The sequence below is a fragment of the Balearica regulorum genome, chromosome 4 (genome assembly GCF_011004875.1).
Source record: "Balearica regulorum gibbericeps isolate bBalReg1 chromosome 4, bBalReg1.pri, whole genome shotgun sequence".
Taxonomy (NCBI): domain Eukaryota; kingdom Metazoa; phylum Chordata; class Aves; order Gruiformes; family Gruidae; genus Balearica; species Balearica regulorum.
Genome location: NC_046187.1, coordinates 27,440,877 through 27,462,675, shown reverse-complemented (window position 1 = coordinate 27,462,675; position 21,799 = coordinate 27,440,877). Strand labels below are relative to the sequence as shown.

The 21,799-nt window shown below is 38.1% G+C and overlaps 1 protein-coding gene across 5 annotated transcripts in view; it reads left to right on the top strand.

Moving 5' to 3' along the window:
- The first annotated feature begins 931 nt into the window (after positions 1–931).
- BANK1 (B cell scaffold protein with ankyrin repeats 1) overlaps positions 932–21,799 on the top strand; it is a 146,815-nt gene continuing 125,947 nt past the window's right edge. For 2 of the 5 annotated variants that reach the window (XM_075751522.1, XM_075751521.1), the window contains exon 1: positions 2,330–2,724. In XM_075751522.1, coding sequence (XP_075607637.1) covers positions 2,700–2,724 — 25 coding nt within the window. In that variant the 5' untranslated portion in view covers positions 2,330–2,699. Of the gene's footprint in view, positions 1,029–2,329; positions 2,725–21,799 lie in introns of those variants that run through there. The other 3 variants (XM_075751523.1, XM_075751526.1, XM_075751525.1) reach the window with 3 other exon arrangements.

Sequence of the window (21,799 nt, the reverse complement as noted above, 5' to 3'; positions counted from 1 at the left end):
GCATTTGTCTTCCCTATTTTGGGCACCCACATTTCTGAAATGGATACTTAGCAACTTCACCTTCGAGATCTTTAAAACCTTTGACAAATTTCAGTAAAATCAGCCACAAGGCATTAAAGTTACGGTAGGGAAGGGGAACACAGAAGTTCAGATAGGCAAGAAGCACACAGCCATGCGTGAAGTGCAGTCAGACCAGCTTTGCTTCCCTTGGAAACCAACTTAACACTTTTTTCTTCCAGAAGGTACTTTCAGTTTTCCTGTAATCCTACTGTAAGGAGCAACTCTGGCTCCTTGTGGTGGGTCTGGCCTTTAGTTTGAACTTGCAAGACACTACCTTGATCAATGGCTCCTGACTAAATTCAACAGACAGCGTAGCAGTGAGCTGAAGTGTTTGCAGTCTCTCTCACTGACTCACTTTTTTAGGTTTGGTTTTCTTCTGTGCCACATCAAAAAATAAATATATGGCACAATATCACAGAGATGTTAAGTCATGCTCCCCAGAACACCTTCCTGGCAAGGCACTGAAACTATGATACTATGACAGAGATCTCTGGGGGTACCTCCCATGCGCCCTTTGTCCTCGACGGGCTTTCGACTCAACACAGCGGCTCCCTGGGATGACCTGGGTTCGCTGCTGTGGCCTCGCACTAAACCCAAAACTGCAGAGCTGGAAAGGCTCGACTCCCTCCTCATTTCCTCTCTGCTGCCAACCAACTTCGACGGTCAAGAGCTCTCACCTCGTCTAACGGGGGCGGGGAGGGCGGAAGGCTTCAGCGGGGGCTCCCCTCACACTCCCGCCCCAGAGCCGCGCGGCGACGCTTCCCGCCGGGGGAGATATGGGAGGAGGCCTGAGCAGGCGGCGAAGCCCCACGGCCGGGAGGAGCCGGGGGGCGGCCCCACGCTTCCGGCCCGGCGGCGGCGACCTCAGCGCTCTCTGGTCTGGGGGAGAGAGAGGGAAGGAGCAGCCGGGCGAGCGAGCGACAGCAGCAGCAGCAGCGGCGGCCGCGGCAGCGCCATGCGCCCGGCAGGTCCGTGAGGGTCGGCGCGGGGCGCAGCGCCCGCGAGGGTGGGCGGGGGTGTGAGGGTGGGCGCGCGCCCGTCTGTTAAAGTCAGCCGTTAGCACGGAGGAGGCTGCCCTGGCACGGTCGCCATCTCGCGGCCGGGGCTCAAGCGGAGGGGCGAGGGTGCAGCCGGGGTAAAGCCGTGCACGGGTGGGCTTCGTGGGTAAGGAGAGGTTGTTGGTTTGGGGTTTTTTTTAAAGGCCTGGCGTGAAAGAGGGCTTTGGTGCCGGAACGGATGCGGTGGTTTTTCTCCAGGGCTACCCGCGGGGGCTCAGGGGTCTGTCGGTGAAGAGTGGGACAGTGGTGTGTGGTGGCATTCCTGTGGAGAAATGGGATGCGCTGCTCCCTGGGAAGTGCTATTGCTTCCCCAGGTTGTTATCTAAGTGTCATGTTGGAGAGTGGAGAAACCTGTACAAAGTATTCTCTGCATTTTCTTGGTGAAGCTGGATGCTTTTTTGGTGCATACCATGCTAGCATGGTTAGTCCAAAAGTTTTTTTCTTTTCTGTTTGATATTTCAACTCATGTTACCTGTTTGCATATTTTCATGACAAATTATGCCGGAGTTTTTATTGAGACAGCTGTTCTTAGCACCTCAAGACAGTTTTAGGTAACTTTTCCTTGAAAATAGTCCTCAATTGCAAGTGATATTCAATGTGCCCCTATTACTGTCTTGCAGTACCTCATGTAAAAAAAGTAGGAAGTCTGGTACCAAAAAGTTAGGGAATGAAAGAATAAGAGTTGTATCAGCAATGTTATTTCTGTCCTACTCTGGGATAGTCTTAATTGGCTCATCATGTGCTGTGTTATTAAATAAAATTGATCATCCTTTTTTTCAATCTCTCAGCATTCAGTATGGGATCCAGCCTTATTTTGTACTGTACAGCAAAACCCTGCTATGCTTTGTATGGAAATATTCATTTCCTTATTTATGTTTTCATTGGTGTTTGTCACATTATCTGTGCACCTTCAAAACTGTTAGCATATATTTTGTTACTCCCTTGACAGTATTGAAATATATTATCATCCTATTTACTGGTGGAAAAAAAAAATTGATGAAAAGATAAAATTACTTATGAAGGTCACATGTCAATCACAGGCAATCCTGAATCTGAACCAGGAACCCCTGGCTTCTGGTCCCTGTGTTCATTCTTCCCGGTTGTGTTTCCTTATTCACAGAAATATTGTGTATTTATAGCTCTGATTTTTCTTCATATGCATTTGCATGGCTCAGCAACACTTAAACCAGTGACTGCAAAGTTGGTCACTCAAAGGGGAAATGGAAGATGTGCAGCCAGATGCCAGAGGTTTGATTTGCTTGCAGCAGGGAGCTCAGCTTTATCTTTGCCACTTCTATTGGTCGGGACAATATTTCATCCTCATTTTATGAATGAAGAATCAAGAAAGAGCTATCTTTGGTGCATACCCTGTTAGCATGGTTAGTTCAAAAAAAAAAAATTTTTTTCCTGTTTGATATTTCAACTCATGTTATTTGTTTGCATATATTCATGACAAACTATGCCAGACTTTTTATTGAGGCAGCTGTTCTTAGCACCTGAAGACAGTTTTAGCTAACTTAAGGCCTGACTCTGCAAAGGTTACTCAGTACTTTGGTTTGCTGTTGTGGTTCACCATTTCAAATGACTGCTTCAGATATCAAGACAGGTATGGGTTATTTTTGGTTTTTTCCTTTGAGTACCTATTATTTTTGTATCGTTTTATAACATTAAAGTTCCCATATTAGATATTAATTATCAAATGCAGCATTCTAATGACGTTAGCGTTGCAAACCATCTCTACCTACTACTCTCATTATACAGATGAAAACGCTAGAGAAGGCAAAGTGACATTCCTAGCTGTTGTGTAATAAGTTAGTTGTAGATAAATATCAAAACTCGGGACTGCTTTGCTTTCTACCCAAGGCTGGTTGTAGAATGAATATAGTTATTTTACTAGTATCTAGCCTTTGATAGATATGATTTTCTATCTAGATTCAACTTGCTGTATTGCAAGGTTCTTTAAAGAAAAAAAAGTAGTGTGTGTGAGCAAAAGCACATGTTTAATAGCATTTCTAAATGTGTATGTACTATCCCAGTTACTAGGCAAACAGATATTTCTAGATGTGAGGGGTCAGCTATATTCTGATAATCACAGACATTTGCTCAGTGATCATTTTATGTAAATAACAGTATACAATTGTGCATGATCTGGGGACATCCAGTTTAAAGTTTGACTTTTGGTGAATAAAGGCAATCAAATCCTGAGTATGCATGTGAAATTGCTGGAGTGATTGCTGAGCACCAAAGAGGGATGGCCAGTTTCCCAGCTGCTTGCAGCCAGTTCCATGCATTGGCAAGGAAACAAGTAAGCATAGGTTCAACCGGCAGTGAATATGCTGTCCTTCTACTCTGTCATCATTTGTCTCTGTCACTTTTTCATGTTTTGCTCTGTGGCCTCATCTGCCTGGGACCTCCATGCATAGACCCCTCTCTTGTTGTTTTACCATATCACCAAACCTTTCCTTCCACAGTGAAAAGAGGTCTGTTTTCTGCTCATGGGACACTAGCTGTGAGGTATTGAAGTTGCTTTGAGTGGATTGCCCAAGGCCTAGTCTAGCTCAAATCTGATAACTGTTTGGGGTGCTTGGTGGGAGAGACAGACTTGTTACTTGTCAGTACTTTGTAGGAAACCCTAGCCTAAACGAACTTCTTTATGCAAATTCCATTAAAGGTGCTGTACCTAGTAAAGATAAAACAACCATAATGCGTGATCCTTGATGACATCTGTCTTCACTTGAGACAGGAGGCACTGACAGGATAACTTGTTAATGGCTATGCCATGTTTGAGTTACCATTCCTCTCCACACTCATGAACATAAATATCATTACTGAGATCTTCCATTGTGTGCTCTTTATTTACATGGTATAGAAACAGTGTTTACTTGACAGACATTCTGTGAGGGAATCTAGCCAGTGAATATACACAAATACTTGATTTTTGTTTTTTCTCAAGAACTAGGGATCACTTGAATTTTTAGTAACCTTAAAATTTTTTATACCCCTTCACTTTTAGGGACAAAATAGCTCTCAGACCATGATTTGATTCAAAATCTCAGGGGTCTAGTGGTGGAGTTTTGAAGCAGATTCAACAATAACTTCATAATATGAATAATTAATATTATTACTAATAATGTATAAGTAATTTGAGTATCAAAGAAGCCAGTGCTATAAAAACTGCTGTCATCTGTTTACAGTCTTATTATTCTGAGAGGTAATTCCTATTTTTTATTATTGATGAAACATTTTGATGTTTCTGCAGTGAGAAACAAAAATATAATATTCAGATATTTTAAAGCTGAAATCTATCTCCTCAAAATGTAGAAATGCAAATCTTCCCCATGGATAAAGAAGTTATTCTGATGTGTAGTCCAGATGCAAGATTTTCAGGCAAGTCTGTTGGCTAGAAACTAGAATTTTATATTTAAAAAAAATACTGTATGAGGAAAAAGAAAAATGAGATCCATTAAGCTTTGCAACTCAAGTACCTTATAATTAACACAAAGCTATCGTTTGTCTTTGGAAGTGTTGGGTTGCTGATTCAGATTCAAAAGTTGATCCTAACAAAATGTTTTCCTTATGCTAATCCTGTCTGGTCTCCCTTCTGTTGGAAGCAGTGATTACTGAAGTTTGCATACAAGTAATTGACCACCCACATTTGAAAAATGGTGTCACTGATACCACAGTAAAGGTGAAAGAGTGAGCAGCCATCTCAATTTCTGCAAGGAACACTTGGATCCGGGGACTCAAGAACCACAGTGTCACTGTTTTCTGGTTTGTGTATCTCATGAAGCTGGCCTTTGAGCATTTGGTTAGCTTATATATTCCTTTATTTGCTTGTAGTGACAAAGAATGTTTTAACTCTTCTACATAACTCCTCTAATAAGGGTAAGTGCCACAATGCAAACAGCAGCAGTAGCTTGTGATGTATCCTCCTGGGAGGTCCAGTCATTTCTGGCTATCATAAAAAAAAAAAAAATAAAGTTGCCCAGACCTTTTGTGTAAATTAAAATATTACAACATGATCTGTGATAAACAGGTAGGTTTTATTAAATGTAAACAAAAGTAGTCATAAGTTCAGAATGGTATTTTAAGTATCTTGGCATTTTGAAACTGCTGTGAAGATAAGACAACAGTTACAAATACCAAGATCTAAATTTTAAACTGTGATCTATTACATGTGATAATATTGATGATTGTTTAGTGTTCATTGACTCCCTGCATAGTAAGAAAGCAAAGCTTTGTATTAAGGCACAGAATATAATTTAAGCTATTGCAGGCCTGACAGTTAAAGCAAATTGGTCTTAAGCAGTCCCATCGTTACTTTCTTTTTTTAATGTTTCTGTGATTCTTTGTGTACATTTAAATAAATTAAGGGTTACACATGTTTGACATTGAGATTGTTCAAGCAGAGGTGTAGCCGAGTTTGGAAAGCACCCTTTTGCTTTCAAATCGCATGCTTAACAGCTGTAAGTGACTTGAAACTTTATACAGGTATTTACGAATAGCTACAACTTGTGGCTATGGTTCACTGCTTCTTCTAAGCTTAAGGGTGATGAGCAGTCATTTTAATCATATGACCAATTGATGACTAATGACTCTTTGTTATTGCCAAATATTAAATGCTATTAAAAACAAATCTACAACAGTACGTACAATTAATTTTAGCAGTATCTTGAAGTCACTTGGATAAGTGAAAACTATCTGCATATCTATAGGAAATAGTTACTGCCTGAGTATAGCCTACTTGGAATATCAGCATTCAGTGACTACTTTCATTAGAGAACAGTATTTTACTAATATACTACCTGAGCATTGATTCAGAGCATTCAAACCTTAAAGTACACAGTATTGTATACTGCAATTAGAAAAGGAAAGCAAACTTCCTTCTTCCTTCCTTTTTGATCTTAAAGATAGTATCAGTGTACTTCAAAAATGTAAGTAAATGACAGATGTTACTTTAAAAGATGCCAAGACTTTTCAAAAACATAAGGTGCCAAGTAGTTCTTATTATTTTTATATGAGCTTTTGTGGAAATCTGGGACAGATAGTTCATGGACAGATTTTTCTGAAATGTCCACATGTTGGGTTTTTTTTTTTAAGAGCCTATTTGTTTACCTTCCTTGAAATACTAGGGATTTCTCTTCAAAATGCCTAAGAATTGCTGTTATGCTTTACCGCAGGTGGAACTGTGAGTACTGAGTCTTTGTGGAATGAAGTCCTGGATGTGTAATGCAAATACTGAAAGTATGCAGGTCTGCAGTAAACCTAAATGTTAACTGCTCAGCTGCATGAGATACTGCCCTGAAAGTATCTTTCACCTTGTGGTGAAACAAGACATTAAAAGTATAAAAATACATTTATTTCTGTATTTATTATAACTTGCTTCTGGTGCCTGTTTATAAAATTGACTTGAACATGATTGTTAGAGTGATATCTCTTATTTGTACGTAAAATGCTGGAAAACTATTGTTAATTTTCAGGCACAAGTCTTCTATCAGATCAGAGCAAAAGTTGTTGTGAATATGCTTAATTACAGGTCCCACGCTGCTTTAAGCAAATAAAATGTAATTCTGGTGAGGGCAGAAAGAATCAGATATTCAGGCTGCTGTAACACTGTGGAAAAAGCAATGGGTAAGTCTTAATAAAGCAATTATTTGCTCTGCAGATAGACCCAATAGAGAAAGAATATGATAATCCTAGCAATCAGAATTCCTTTGGGTGGGATGCTGCCCAGAAGGATTTTGTTCTTTTTAGTATTTATGGTAGTTCATTGAAACTTGTTATCTTGGTGTTGAATGCCTTACTTTAAGACTATGGTAATATTTTTTAAAAAAGGAAGAAAGATAATAAGATGTCTTAAGTTATACAGCTTATCCAAGAATGACATTGAAAACTAGGAATGGTACCCAAGATATGAGTGTCTTAATGATAGAAACCCAAGACCCTTATCTCGCTAAGTAAAAAAAAAATTATGATGAAGATATCTTAGTAGTAGTGATATTAACATTTCCTTTTAACTGGAAAAAAAAAAAAAAAAAGTTATTCCAAAGCCTATTGAACCTTTTGAAGTCTTTTTGAATATCTGTGCAGAATTTGGGCACAGTGGTGGTTTGCAACATGCAGGGCTTAGCTTTCCTGTCCAGAGAAGCTCTTAGAGGATGCTGAGATGAGAAAGGAGATAGTTTTACAAGCACGTGTTCCACCTTACCAGTGGTCAATGCAATGGCATGTTCTTCAGACCTTAAGAGTAGTGGGCTTTTCTTGGAACTGCTTTCTTTAGCATATCCAGTTGTCTTGATGTACTACCCCGAAGTTTTATTTCTACAATGGAGATCTGTGTTTATATCAAGTACAGATTCCTACTGCAATATTTCATTGTTGTTATTGACAAATACAATACTAAAATCAGGAAATCAAAAAAGAAAAGTAAACAAAAGAAAATAGATGAAAAAATTTGTAAAATTTCATTGGCGATCTGTTGGCATTTTAAGTATTTCCTTTGCATGTGGTAAGCGTGATGTGCATGTGTTTGTGTAAAAGTGTGTATGTATGTACCTAAGGATGGTCTTTAGAAAAGGGGAGTGGGGATTTTCATAATTACTGTTGTTTCTATTTAAGAACTAGGGATAAGTCATGTAAGACTATGATGCTGAAATGCAATATCTTTGTCAAGTTCCGTATTTTTCCCTCTGTACCTACTGATAAGCTTGCTTCAAGTGAGTTACTGAATCTTGCAGGTTTTAATCTCTTTATTTCTTAATTCCTTCATCTTATAAGGAAACTTTTCTTCCTCTACGTCTGAAGTCCATAGCTCCTGCACACATTTTTTGTTCTTCTATTTGCTCTTGTGAAACATGCTCTAGCAGTTTCCTGATTTTGCACGTGAATTTGGGGTAAAGAGTTTGAAAGGAATGAGGAGACTGCATTCTTATAAGGTTTTCTACCTTTCTGTTTAGCAAAAACTCTTAGAACAACAAGGAAAACATTCATCTCATCAGCCAAGTTACTTCTATGGCTGTGTCTGATCTTTCTGCTGAAGTGTACCACAGCTTCTGTCCAGCTCTCATTCTTGGGTTTCCTTTCTATGAAAACAAACATCAGAGGTGGGAAGGAAGAGAGGTTTTCATGGATGCCTGAGTTTTGCCCTGACACCAAGATAAGGTGCCACTGAATAGCACAGCTGGATCTAGGAGCTAATACCTGATCCTAGATCCCCTACTCTAGACATATTGTATTAACCAGATAAAAGAATCTTCTTACAAGAAATAAAGATAATGTCAGACTAAAAGATAAGCAACACCGCCCTCCCCAAACCTGACTGAGATCCTGTCAAAGGTTCTCTGATGCATTCAAGTCTTTGTGTGAGAATACACATACAGTTCAGTTCATGCACTTTACCCTTCAAGTTCCTCAGTGTTGAGGATGTGTGTGAGTTCTGTCTCTTGAAGCAAGCTATTTTCCTATCAAAATGTAATGAAGTAATATTTTCACTTGCTATTCATAATTATACTCTCTTCCAAATAAAAAAAAAGCCAACAAATATTAATTTTTTTAGTTGTTCTCTGTAGCACAGGGGGGATGTTAACTCATGAAGCATACACATAATTCAAGTTTGTTTACTGTAGTCAATAAAAAGTGGTGAGTTTGGGGTTTTTTTTTAATATCAGATTAGAGGTACAATTGACATAGTAAGCATTTATTTTCTAATGGAAAATATGAAAAATTCTAGAAGCTTTTGAAAAAATAGAAAAATGTATGCAATGGCATATACGAATTGAACTTTTAAGAAATTGAATAGTATATATTAAACATATTTTTGTATAGTGCACCCTTCTATTATTCATCATTTTCATTTATTTGTGAAACATTTACAGTTTAAATAGCTGAAAGGAAAAAATATAGTGTGCCTGGAATGAATTGAATAAGGAATATTTAGAGCCATTTGAGGACTGAAAATAAAAGCGCCCATCTTAAGTGCTGCTAGTGTCTTCTGTAAAAATGAAAGGCTAAATACAGTACAAGCTTCAAAGCAATTTAATGCTAATGTGATAGCAGGCACTAAATGAAAACAAGCAGTACTTTTATCAGAAGCCACAAGTGTGGTGTTCCTCTGATTTATTAAGATTTATGTGATTGAAAAGACTTGGGCACTTGCTCTTTGTTAAACTATAATATGCATGACTGACAGAAATTGATTTTTTTTTTTAAATTAACAAAACCATACAAACAGCAAAACACGAATATCTTCTGACTTTGATTAGCTTCCTTTTACAAATATGAAATACAGTGGGAAACTGGTAGATATGCAGTATTCAGTATAAAATCCTTCATCACATAGGGATTTCTCTAAAGTTTTGTTACTAAGATTTTTTTGAAGTGTTTGTGATAGCATTCATATAATTCAGTTATGACTGATAAGCATGTAATGCTAGCCAGGAGTGTATGCTTGAGCATACGCATGAAAAATCCAAAGAAGGTGGCCGGTGTAGTTAAGAGTGTACAAGCAGACTGTGTCTACCTAGAACAACTTCATCCCATTATAATCTCAGTTTAGCTGAGCATTTAAAGAGAAGCTGGCTCAATCGGATCTAAGAGGTTTACAACTTTGGAGCTGACTTAAAAAAGTGCCCTCTGAAAAATGACTGTTTGATCATCATTATTTCTCATGCCTTTTGTTTGCTCAAGGGAACAGAAATGAGCAATCGATGTGATCTATGACTCTCGGTTTGCATTTACTTCAAAGCAAGTTGATTAGGCCTTTAAGTAAATCAGATAGACCACACAACATTTTTGAGTGTCTAAATGATTTCTGTGTCCAGAAAGTAATTTCTAGCAGCTTAATCTTACTTTTAATATCTAAAGATAATTTACATTTCAAATTTATCTGAATCTTTTAAATAGTATTTTTTAAAAGGTAGGGCTATATTACCAGAAAATTTAATAAAGATTGAATCAAATAATAGAAAAAGTCTTGCTTGGAAAGGATGTTTGAAATTATCTAGAAAATCCAATAAAAATGCAGAAAACTGAATACACCTTTTTTGCCTCCACCACCCCCCCACCAAGATGTCTGCTACTAGAGCATTTCACTGAATCTCCAATTGCTGTAGACATCCTCCCTGTAAAACTGTAAGGCCTATCCCCCAGCTAGTGTATGTCAGAATAGCTCTGTTTAATCAATGAAGCCTTATTGCTGAGCAATATCAGAGGAAATTCTGCCAATGTTTTTAATCAAAACTTTTTAAGGTTTTCATACTTGCATTCTGGTTTTGTAACACCATAATCTTATCATCAAAACTTCCAAATTTGTTTCTCTCCCTTACCAATTCTCTTCCCTGTTCAAGATTAACCATTTTAAAGGAGGCCTAATTTGGCCTTGAATGCATGAAACGGAGTCTGTAATGATTGAATTGGAGAAAAGATATTTTCTGTGAAAGTTTAAGGCAGATCCTACATTTATCAGTTTGGAAACAGAAGTATTTTCTGCTTATGGGGTCTGCATTCAAGACGGTTTCATTTTAATTTTCTTGTAGCGCTCTTGCCAAGCTATTGTCAGTTGGTTTTCTATGAGAATTTAAAACCAGCTCTGTTTCATTGGCAAACTTGCAGCCTGTATTTCAACACCAAAGTTTATAGAATTCATTAAAATGGCAATTCATATTCCTGTATTTTAGCTTGCAAGTAGATAGTGTATATCATAAACTTTGTACTCCCGCATGCTGTTAAGTCCATACTGTTCATTGTGGATGACATGTATAATAATCATTAGTATTCATTTTGTACACAACCTCTTCTTTAAAAAATGCCTTAAATATTATCATAAAAAGGCAGAACTAACCTCTGAAGCTGTGACAGCTCATTCATTGGATTTAATGTTTTGGAGACTTCTGTGAAAATCTAGCCCTTTTTGTCAGAAATCAAGGGTTGAACAATAGCCATATTTTAAACATTATAAAAGTCAATTATACTATTTTATTTATCTCACCACAATTACATCACAGATGAGCACTGTAAAATTTAAATTGCCAAAATGTACATACTGTCCCCAAAACAGTCTTATTTTGCTTAGTACACTGAAAAGAGCTAAGTTGAATCTAAGTCTTTATTGAAGCAGTAGGAGGAGTCTTTAGAAGACGAAACCTTAAATTCCTCTCTTTTCATAGGTTTATGTTTCTTACTGGAAGATCAGATTAATGAAAAGTTTCACAAGAGGTTTAAGCAACTGTCATTTTTTTGAAAATTACTCTTGAACATGCTTTCTTTCTGGATATTTCCATTCCTAGTACATTGTTAAAGTCTTGTTCACTGAATTTTAGTGTCATAATAAGCATTTAATAAGTGTTTAATTTTGTAGTCCTAATTAGCCAAACCAGGTACCTGTAAGTGCATTAAGTACTACAGGACGATGTGGTGTTGCAGTCTGTACCAGCTATGAATTCAGTGAAAATGGCTATGTTCAAAAGCGTCACTTGAGGAACCTGCTTTGGTACAAGTGTGCAAGAGTGAGTGGGAGCTCACATGCACGCTGACATTACTATGGCTTAGCATTGAGTGGCTGTGGCCAAGTCAGCAAGTGCTCTCATGGTTTAGTTTCCCTGGTGCTGTAAGGGTACTTCCACACTGGTAAATAGTGCTCCCTACAGAAGAGGATTTGTAGAGTCCAGCAGTAGGTGCTAAGGACCTGAGAGCCATGCAGCGTACATTGAAGGGAGCTTATTTTGAACTTGCTCTAGTCTAGTTCTATGGCATTAGCAGGTAGTGCCTATTAGGTGTGATGCTGAAACACGTTTTCTGCTTTACTTTCATCTGAAAGGTGTGCAGATTATGTGCTCAAGGGCCAGTTGGTAAGGTGAAACAAAGCCTGGTAAGTGACCACAATCAGATTATTTGTTTTAAAATTATGATCCACTGAATATTAACGTTGAATCATTCTAAGCCATAACTGTTGCTGCAAGTGGCAATCTTCCCTTCCCATTAACTTCGGAGTCTTGGATTTATGCCATGCCTCATTTTCCCTTTTCTCAACCAGTTTAGGTAACTGCAAGGCAAAGCAGGCTAGAGAGTTGATTGAAGTGGCAAATAAAAAAATAAGCTCCCAGGATGGGTATAAGCAACTGTACAGTAGAGATGTGTAGGACTGCCCCTTCTGGTAGCTGTGAAATTTTTTGTGTGTTTTTTAAGATTTTTGTGCAGTTATAGCAGTAATCTGCAGTAAATGGAATGTGGAGTGTGGGTGGTATAAACTTCAGAGGAAGAAACATAAGATTGCACATTGTATTTCATATCTATACCAAACATGCAATCAGTTATTGTTGAGCAGCTGGTATGTGGTACCATGTTAAACTGTGATATCTTGAGGAGTCTTAGACGCTAGTAAAATGTATGTATAAAGAAGATGGTGGTAGATCTAATAAAATGTACGTACAAAGAAGATGGTGGTAGATCTATGACAACATCAGCCTGTTTTCTTTTAAGATTTTTTTGTTTTTCTGGATATTCAAGAGGAAAGTAAAAATTTGGTGTTATAGATGACGGGCTTGATCAGGTAAGAAGCAGGATGCTTCATAATTCCTTGGTCCTGTCCTGTCCCGTCCCCCTCAAGCTTCTGAGTTTTACTGTATTTGAACTACACAGGTTCTCTGACTGTAGTGACATAAAGTTTAACTTGGCCTCAGAAATGGTTTGAGAAGGATTTGTTTTCACTTTCTCTTCTGTACCTTTCTAACTAGAAATGGAAGATAATGTGCTTGAAAAGCTGGAAGTACCAGTGAGGTACTTTTTCTTGCAGTTTACATAATTATGTAGACATAGTTTTCCTGTTTCTATCCAACGTCAACAACAGTGAAGTATGTATGGTAAATCTGTTTGCAAGAACCTGAACATACAGAACTTCCAATTGGTTTATTTCCAGGAAGCAACCCATTTGGTCAAAGGCAGTAGTAGTTACATTAAATCTTTGTGAGGGCTGTGAACTAGAGGGGGATCCAAAATTTATCTCCAATTTGGTCCTATTTTAGGACTGGTAATAATTTGAGAATTTATATTTTGCAAGGGGGGGGAGATAACTGCATATGTGAAACTTACACTGAAGAGATGTGCTTGCTGCAAAAATGTCTTTTGAATCTCATGTAAGCTTTAACGGTATTTGGGCATTGCGGTTGATTTTACAATCCTGTGGGCGAATTGTGCGAAGGCAGGCTTGCACTCATGTGACTAACTTGATTTTTTTTTCTGTCTGATGGGCAGAAATAAGAGTAGTTTGTTACATAGCTAGTGTCTAGAATCTTTGTCTTAAGGTAGTAGAGTGGAAGCTGAGGTGGGTTTAATATAAAGAAGTCAGCTTTCTACTGAGGTTGTTGCTCAATTTTTTTATTTAGCTTGGTTTATAACTCACTGTTAGCTCTGTCATTGCTCATTTTATGAAGCTACACATATTTATGTAAGTTGCTTATACCTATCCTGGGAACTGCATGTGTTAAACTTACACTGAAGAGATATGCTTGCTGGAAAAACGTCTTTTCAATCTCATTTACTTCCTTCTATGTGCACCTTTAGCATGAATACTGTTTAAAAGGTCAACACAAAAATATAAAGTATTTGTCCAACACTGATTAGAGATTTGTCTTGGTGGTTTTTTCTCATTGTTGTTGTTTGGAGGTTTTTTTTGTGACTGTCACATATTTGTCAGAAAGGGACAAAAGAAATGAGCTGAAATCAGAGGACACTTTCTTCTACAGCCTCTTAGCTTAGACACATTATACATCAAATAGAAACTGCTTTTCATGCTTCCTTTAATTTATGGATGGACGCTCAAGTAAATGAGATGCATAAAAAATTGATTTAAAACCAGTCTGCAAAAGCAGGAGAAGGTCAAGCCATTTGATTTTTGGGATGCCAGGAACCCTCTCTGGACACTCTACTGACTTGTGGCAAAGGAAACATAGTTCGTTAGGTTTCTAAAACAATTATGGGTGAGACTCTGGAACAGGTTGCCCAGAGAAGTTGTGGATGCCCCATCATTGGAAGTGTTCCAAGTCAGATTGGACGGGGATTTTAACAACCTGATCTAGTGAAAGATGTCCCAGCCCATGGCAGGGGGTCGGACTAGATGATCTTTAAAGGTCCTTTGCAACTCAAACCATTCTATGATTCTATGACTGCTCTAAGAGTTCTACCAGACAGATTTCTTGTGTCAATGATAATCTGTAATTTAGGAACTGTTGGGATGTCATCTGTGGTTAATTCAGTGTGTTTGACCACATTACAAATGCAGGGAACGTGGAAATATTTGTGAGCAGAAATTGGAGTAAGTGGTGATATTTCTTGGAAAACATTGTCATATAATGGTGATTGTCTGATGATCAGTGTCTGCCAAGTCCCTGGTTTACAAATTACACTACTTAATATGCAAAACATTTTCCTTGTGTTTGATATAGCAGTGCTACTGTGTGACCTCCCCAGATAACAGCAGTTGGAACCACAGCAACTTGCCCACAATGTTACTGCTTGCAAGATCAGTGCTTTCTGTTTTGTTGTATATGTACCATGTTCTGAGGTATGTTCTCTTTTGATAGAGGTAAATGTACTGGATTTCATGAGACTTTTCCCCCTAGCATTAATTAATATCTGCAGAACATGTTTTCCCACTCTCTGTTTCTTATTTCAAAGGAATTAGAGATAAGAACTTGCAAGAAACTGAAGTAACAATGGGATCAAAGGTGGCAGAGAAAAAAGCAACATAAGACAGAAGAAAAAGCAAATAAGTTGAATTTAAATGAACAGTTTAAATGTGATTGTATATCCAAAAATCTCTGGGGTAAGTCAGGATGGGCACATTGAGAAAGATCCTGATAAGAGAAGCAGTAGCAATTAAAAAAAAAAAAAAAAAAGACACTTTGGTCTACCCTAACAGTAAAATTTTGAAATTGAAATTTTAAGTGTTTCATGTTTATAGAACTACAGTTATAGTGATAGTGTAAGGGAAAGCTTCAGGTGGTGGTTTCTAGTAGTAATAGCATCAGTTAATACAAACGATACAGTTCGTTCAGGTTTTCGTGTGACCTTAAAGACTTGTTCCACAGCAATCATAAAAATAGTGTATTACTTCAGCTCTTTTTGCTGTCATTATGGCATATTTTTCTCTTCATGATCTGTTTGTGTCTAAAGCATTTCTGAATTACATGATTATATTCTGCTGAAATCTACCAAAGGTGTGATTTGCTCTCAAGGAAGTGACTGTAATGACACAAAATTTTGCTTCATGATGATGATGGAGGAGGAGGTGTACCTTGAAATAGAGAACTGGGTTCTGACCTCTGTAACCCATGTTTGTGTCTAGTCTTGTTCATTAGAAATGAGAGCATCTGTCCACCAGTAGGTATTCAGCTGGGGATGAACAAGGCCTCCACAGGTGAAGATACTGTGATAAACATTACACTTGCATATGTATTCACAGTACAGATCAGAGAGAGAGGCCTAAACCAGGGAATAAGGACATACCACTCTTCAGGAGAAACAGCTTTGGGGGCATAATATTAGCTTTATCAGGTTTGATAGTCAGGTATCTTTCTAGTCTACCTCGCCCAGGTCCATGCTGTGGAAAGGTACCCCAGGAACTTATTCGGCTTTGTGTTGTATTGTCACTGTAGGGAAGGTCAGTGGAATTTCTTTAGAGACAGCCCACAAGATCAAGCCTAAACTCAGCCCATTTGTAGGAAAATTGTTCTTCTCTGTAGAACCTCATTTTGCCCACTCCAGACCTCCCTGAGCTTAGTGAGAAGAATGATGAAGACATGAGGCTTGATTTTATACAGATAGAGCAAGTATTTGTTTTCATACATAACTTAGCAATTAGTGACAGAAGGTACATAAACAATGAAAATGCTGTTATTACATGCTAGTGAAATAGGCATTTGAGAATAGAAGTGCAGTCACTCTGCTGGCTGATACAGTGATGGCAGGAATGTCCTATGCTTTAGGATAATTGCTTTAATTGAAGCAGGTGTGCCACAGTGTTGCAGCAATTTAGCTACTTCATGATCTCACTCTAAAGTTTACAAGCAGGCTTTTATAATTTTCATTTCCATTAGTGGAATGTCTCTGAGAAGCAACATGACTTACTTGAAAACATTTTCCATTATCTGCAAGTAGTTCTAAAGTGCTTTCTGCTGTCCTTCCCGCGATGAATCCATTTTGGCTTGCTTCAGGGGATTTGCCTTGCAGAATTCCAGCAACCAAGAGCTAGAGGTGCATTTTGAGATACATTTACTGGATGTATGTCAGGTGTGCTGACTGGGAAAATCAATGCCTTCTGGATGGGTGAGGGGCACTTCATTATGCTAAGGCCACTGATTAGTGCTGAATTAAATGTTCTCATTCTGTTTCCAAATGTTAAATTGCAGAAGTTGTTTGAAGTGCTAGTGACACTTTTTCCATAGTTCCTTATTATATCATTTTAAGTGATCAGGGCAAGCCATATGAAGAGATGAATGGCTGAATCTTTGTGAAAAGATTGCAAAAGGGCCAAGAGACTAAAGGTCTCTTGTTTCTATAGTCTCATTTGAACTAGTATACATGCTTGCCATTCTCATCCTACGTATAGCCCACATGGAAGTGAATCTTTGAGATAAGAAGAAAGGTTTTGCAAATCTCTGAGCAAAGATGGGATACTGGGTCTCTTACACTTCCTTATGTTTCCCATGCTCCATTTTTTGTCATTGTGTCATGACCCTTGACTATACCCATAGTTTTATCCTACAGGGTGAAAGGAATGTGGAGGAAAGTGAAAGCAGAGGAGATGTTTCAGAGGGAAAACAGACATTTTCCAAACTTTAGTAGTTTTAAAAACCATGGACTTAAGAATCTCTAGATGGAGAATGCTTGACAAACAAACTAGACATCCAGAGGTGGAAGTCAACTGCAAATCAGTCATTCAGTGGCCTCGTGAAGCCATCTTTGTTCAGGAAAGCACTTGAAAACAACTTCCATGAGTTAAGTATGTGGATTACGTATCAGCTAAACACAATCTGTAACACTTTTGTAATTCTAATACATTTCCTCTCTGTTACTCAAAGATTTCTTTACTTTATGTGCATAAATATAAATATTTTTATATGGAATAAAATTTATACAGCTGATGCTGGTTTCTGCATCATTAGGGAGTTTTGAAATAATCTCCTTCAGCATAAAGAACCTGGCACAAAGATTCTTTGGCTGCTCTAGCCACATTCAAAATGAATTCATTTCTTCTTTTAAATACTTGGTTTGCACATTTACTTAGAAATTCCCTTATTTCCTCCCAAGGGTATCTACCTAACAGAAGTGGGTGAAATGATTGCTTTATTGATGGTGACAAAAGGAAAATGCAAATTGCCTCATTTTAGAAACATAACTTAAGTGCCCAAGGTAGGGGGCTGGGCTTTCTGTGCTCAATCAAAGAAAGAGGAACTCCTTCAAAGAGCACTTCTCTGACTAGCTTGAGTGCAAAGTAATGTTTCCCAGAGAACTGTCTGTCTCTGTCTTTCTTGATTGCATGTGGAGTCTAAGTCAGAACTGTCCGACTTCGGAAGCACAACTTGATACTGTTAATTTGCATTCTCCTCTTAAACTCTGGTATGACTCTAACTAATATCTGTATTTATATAACTAATAGTAGACCTCTTTAAAGCATAATGATATATATGTAGTGTTTTTTAGATTCCAGGCAAGTTTGATGCTCTTTGCTGTTCAAATGCAAATAAAGGCATTCTCTACAATGGAGTGTCATTGTCACAAATAAAAGTGATATAAAGTAGCTTAGGTATGTACCCAGCTGGGAGCGTGCTTCTTAGTGAGTTTCTCCCACAGCTGGTTCAGCTGCAGTGAGCAGAGGAATCACACAGTGGTAGGCCTGGAGCTGCAGAAGGCACAGCAATTTCCTCACTGCCCCTTATGCTCACTGGGTCCAGGCTGCAACAAGGAATTTGCTCCAGAGAGCACTTTTATTTCCTCATTGAGCTTTTATAATTTCCTCTCCATTCTACAGAAGAAAAAAGAAACACCATACTTGGTGTTTATTACATATACTTGGTCACACCAAGTATAAATTGATGCATTTGGAACACTGTGAACATATTTGAGAAAAGTTTCTTGCTGTGTAAGGTCACTTTTAATCCTCAAATCCAGGCAGACCAGGAAGTTGTGTTCAGTGGTTTGGTCACTTCTCCTTTGAGATATTCAGCAACTGTACCTAACAATTTTTTTGCTGATGGACAGTAGCTTATTACATACTGACAGAATTCATACTCTTCTTTCCCAAATGTCTTTTCTATTAAGACTACCATTTTAAAAAAATAGAACAATCTCCCCTTCCCTAAGTGAGGACATCTGTGACAGGAAGAAATAAAAGGGATGAATTTTCTTCTTTCTCTGGAAGTTGATACTTTCCTTTCTCTACATAGTGTTTGAGAACAATTAGAAAGTGTGTTTTCTTCACACAGATATCAAAAACTAATGCGATTGAGGTGAAGACTGTAAGCAGACTTGAATTACTTTCTTGTTAGGGTTGACTGTGGCAACCTTGTTGTGTGGTTATAGGAATTCCTGGGTAGCTGAGTGAACAATAGGGCATGACATTGTGCTCCAGTACCCTAACTGGAGAAGGCTGTGAATGACCTTGAGAAATATGGTGATCCATCTTTCAGTTAGAACTTGGGTAAATGTTGGTGTTCAAGTGTAATTTTTTTCTAATTTTTTTTTTTTTTTTTTACCAAAGCATCCTAAGGCAGCAGGACTGTAGAGCCAATTTTTAAACCCTAACCTAATTGAAATCAGTCTTAATTAACATAGTCTCAAACTATGTTAATGCTGATTTGCTGGAAACAACTGCAGTAAAATGCAGATGTCTAGAAGTAAAGCGCATAATCTACAAACATTAAGCCTTTAAAAGGAGAGAAATAAGTTGACATCTGCACAGAGGACTTGCTGTTCTGAATCTAGCAGTGGTGTTATCAAAGATGAGTGTTACCGAGTACTTCTTGCTCACTTCTAAACACACAGAAACTATCTTTTACAAGATTTCAAGATTCATAAACTGAAGTACCTGTTTAAGAGTAGGCACCAGCCCCCAATCTTTGATTTGTTTCTTTTGCCCTCCTGGTGTTTAGTGCATTGGAGTTCTTGACATTTCCTTTCACTTTCTAATATACTTGCCTTTTTTTTTTTTTCCCCCTCCATACTATATCTTTTAATCAATACCATAAAAAAGATCATAGAATCACAGAATGGTTTAAGTTGGAAAGGACCTCAAAGATCACCTAGTTCCAACCCCCCTGCCATGGGCAGGGACACCCTCCACTAGACCAGGTTGCCCAAAGCCCCCTCCAACCTCACCTGAACACTTCCAGGGATGTGGCTGCCACAACCTCTCTGGGCAACCTGTTCCAGTGTCTTACCACCCTCACAGTAAAGAATTTTTCTAACATCTAATCTCAGTCTACCCTCTTTTAGCTTAAACCCATTATCCCTTGTCCTGTCCCTACACTCCCTGATAAACAGTCCCTCTCCAGCTTTCCTGTAGGCCCCTTCAGGTACTGGGAAACCGCAATTAGATCTCCCTGGAGCCACCTTTTCTGCAGGCTGAACAATCCCAACTCTCTCAGCCTGTCCTCACAGGAGGGGTGCTCCAGCCCTTTGATCATCTTTGTGGCCCTCCTCTGATGTTCTTTTCCCTTATGTATGGAAGTTCTTGAGTCCTACTTGGTCACACTAGGCTGCAATGATGTTCTTGTCTCGTATGGCTCTCATAAGATTCAGCAGGCCTTTTCAAAAAAAGGCTTCAGATGACATGTTTCATGTGATGTGCTTTTTTGGGCAACCATACACCAGTAACTAGAGAATAGTTTCACTTGTCAGAAGAACCCTTTCAGGTTGTGGATAACTACATAAATTCTCATACTGTTTCTCATTGCTGAACTAATAATACATTTTATTTCTACCTTTGAGTCGGTTTCGAAGTAGGAGTAGTTGAAGCATGGCTTAATTTTGTCAGGATATGATAGTTTCTATTACATTAACTTTCAAGGGAACAAAATTAATCTCAACTTACATTATATTCTGAGTGCAATAACTTCAAAGAAGTATTCAGTGAGAGATGAAAATAATGAAGGGGGAAAAAACTCCAGTTGAAAAGTTAAGCATTGTTACTGTGTGTTCAATGTTAGGTAGTGTTGTATTAAAGATAGACTTCAGCTTTTATTGTTTCAGGTTAAAATGATACTGTTTTGAAGGCAGACTTTTGTGGGGGCTTTAATTTTCAAGAAAGCTGCATTCAAGCATCTACATCTTAGTAAAATTTCTGAAGGCAAAAATATTGTGTAACAGGAAAAAGCTGAAGGCACATGGAGTAGATTTTTAGTTAGGGGACTTCATAACTATTTCCAGGGTAAACTTTGACTTTAAATGTAAAGTCAGACAAGCATTTCAAAATAGTGATATTTCATCTTTTAATACAATTTTGGGGAAGTAAGATGTAGGTTTAGCATTCCTGCTTAATATCAAAGCTAACTCTCAATCTAGAAGGTGGATCAATGGCAGAAAAAAAATTACGAGGATATGATTCAAAACAAATCCACGTTTGGTTTCCCACAGGTAACTTGATAGCACTAGCTGCTTTCTTCAAGCCAATGAACATTGCACCAAACTGCAGCACGAAGTACTTTGCTCTTATGAGTCGCTCCTCAACAGTATGATTCTTCCCTCTATATATATGGATAGAAAAGACAAATTAAATATGGCAGCCATATTAAATTAAAGTTTTATGAGATGTATGCTACAGAGTCTTTCTTCCATCAAGTGTAGTATTAGATATATTTCACTCCCTTTTCTTATACAAATAAAGCATTCTTTCTCATATATAAAAATCAATACAGTTAAAAAGAAATGCGGTGAGCCTTCAATAAACATCTTAAAACCCCTTTCTCATTCACACTTAGCTAAGATCAAAGCTGCGGACTTAGGTGCAGATATCCCGTGTGGAAATAGAATCACTTCATCTTCTTTTATCATTTCAATGTAACTTCCTCACTTCTATCTTTAGAATTTTTTGATTACTCAAGCTTTGTATTGTCCATTTGCACAGGGGTGAACTTTATACCTTCTGCATATTTTTGTTGTGATTATTATATAATGTCAGTTCTTTAAGAATATTTCTACTAAGTATTTACTCCTCCACACCCAGCACACAGGTAGCTCTTCAACTGTGCTTGAATAGTTGGGTCCAGCAGTTGTTTCCTGGTCTGGGATACGGGAATGCCTTTTGTGTGCTTCCAGTCTGCACAAGGATGGAGCACAGTTGTGCACCATCCCTCACCAGGGCTCTCCTACATGGAGAGGAAAATTAGGCTCTTGGCCAAGTGGGTGCTATGGAGGACACCAGCAGATCCTCCTACTGCACAATCAGGACATCGAGATTTATTTGATTTGAAACTATTAAAAAAAAAAAAAGTTTTTACCATTCAATTTAAACATGCTTTTTTATCTCTCCCTGCAATTCCACTTAGCTGTGTCCTTACCCAAGCCCATCATAATAGAAACACAGCTGAGCATGAACTGAAAATGAGACCTTTTAACTTAAAGACTGAATGTGAACTTTCCTTACGTATCTGAGGTAATCTCAAGTGAGATTATTTTTTTTTTCTTCCCAT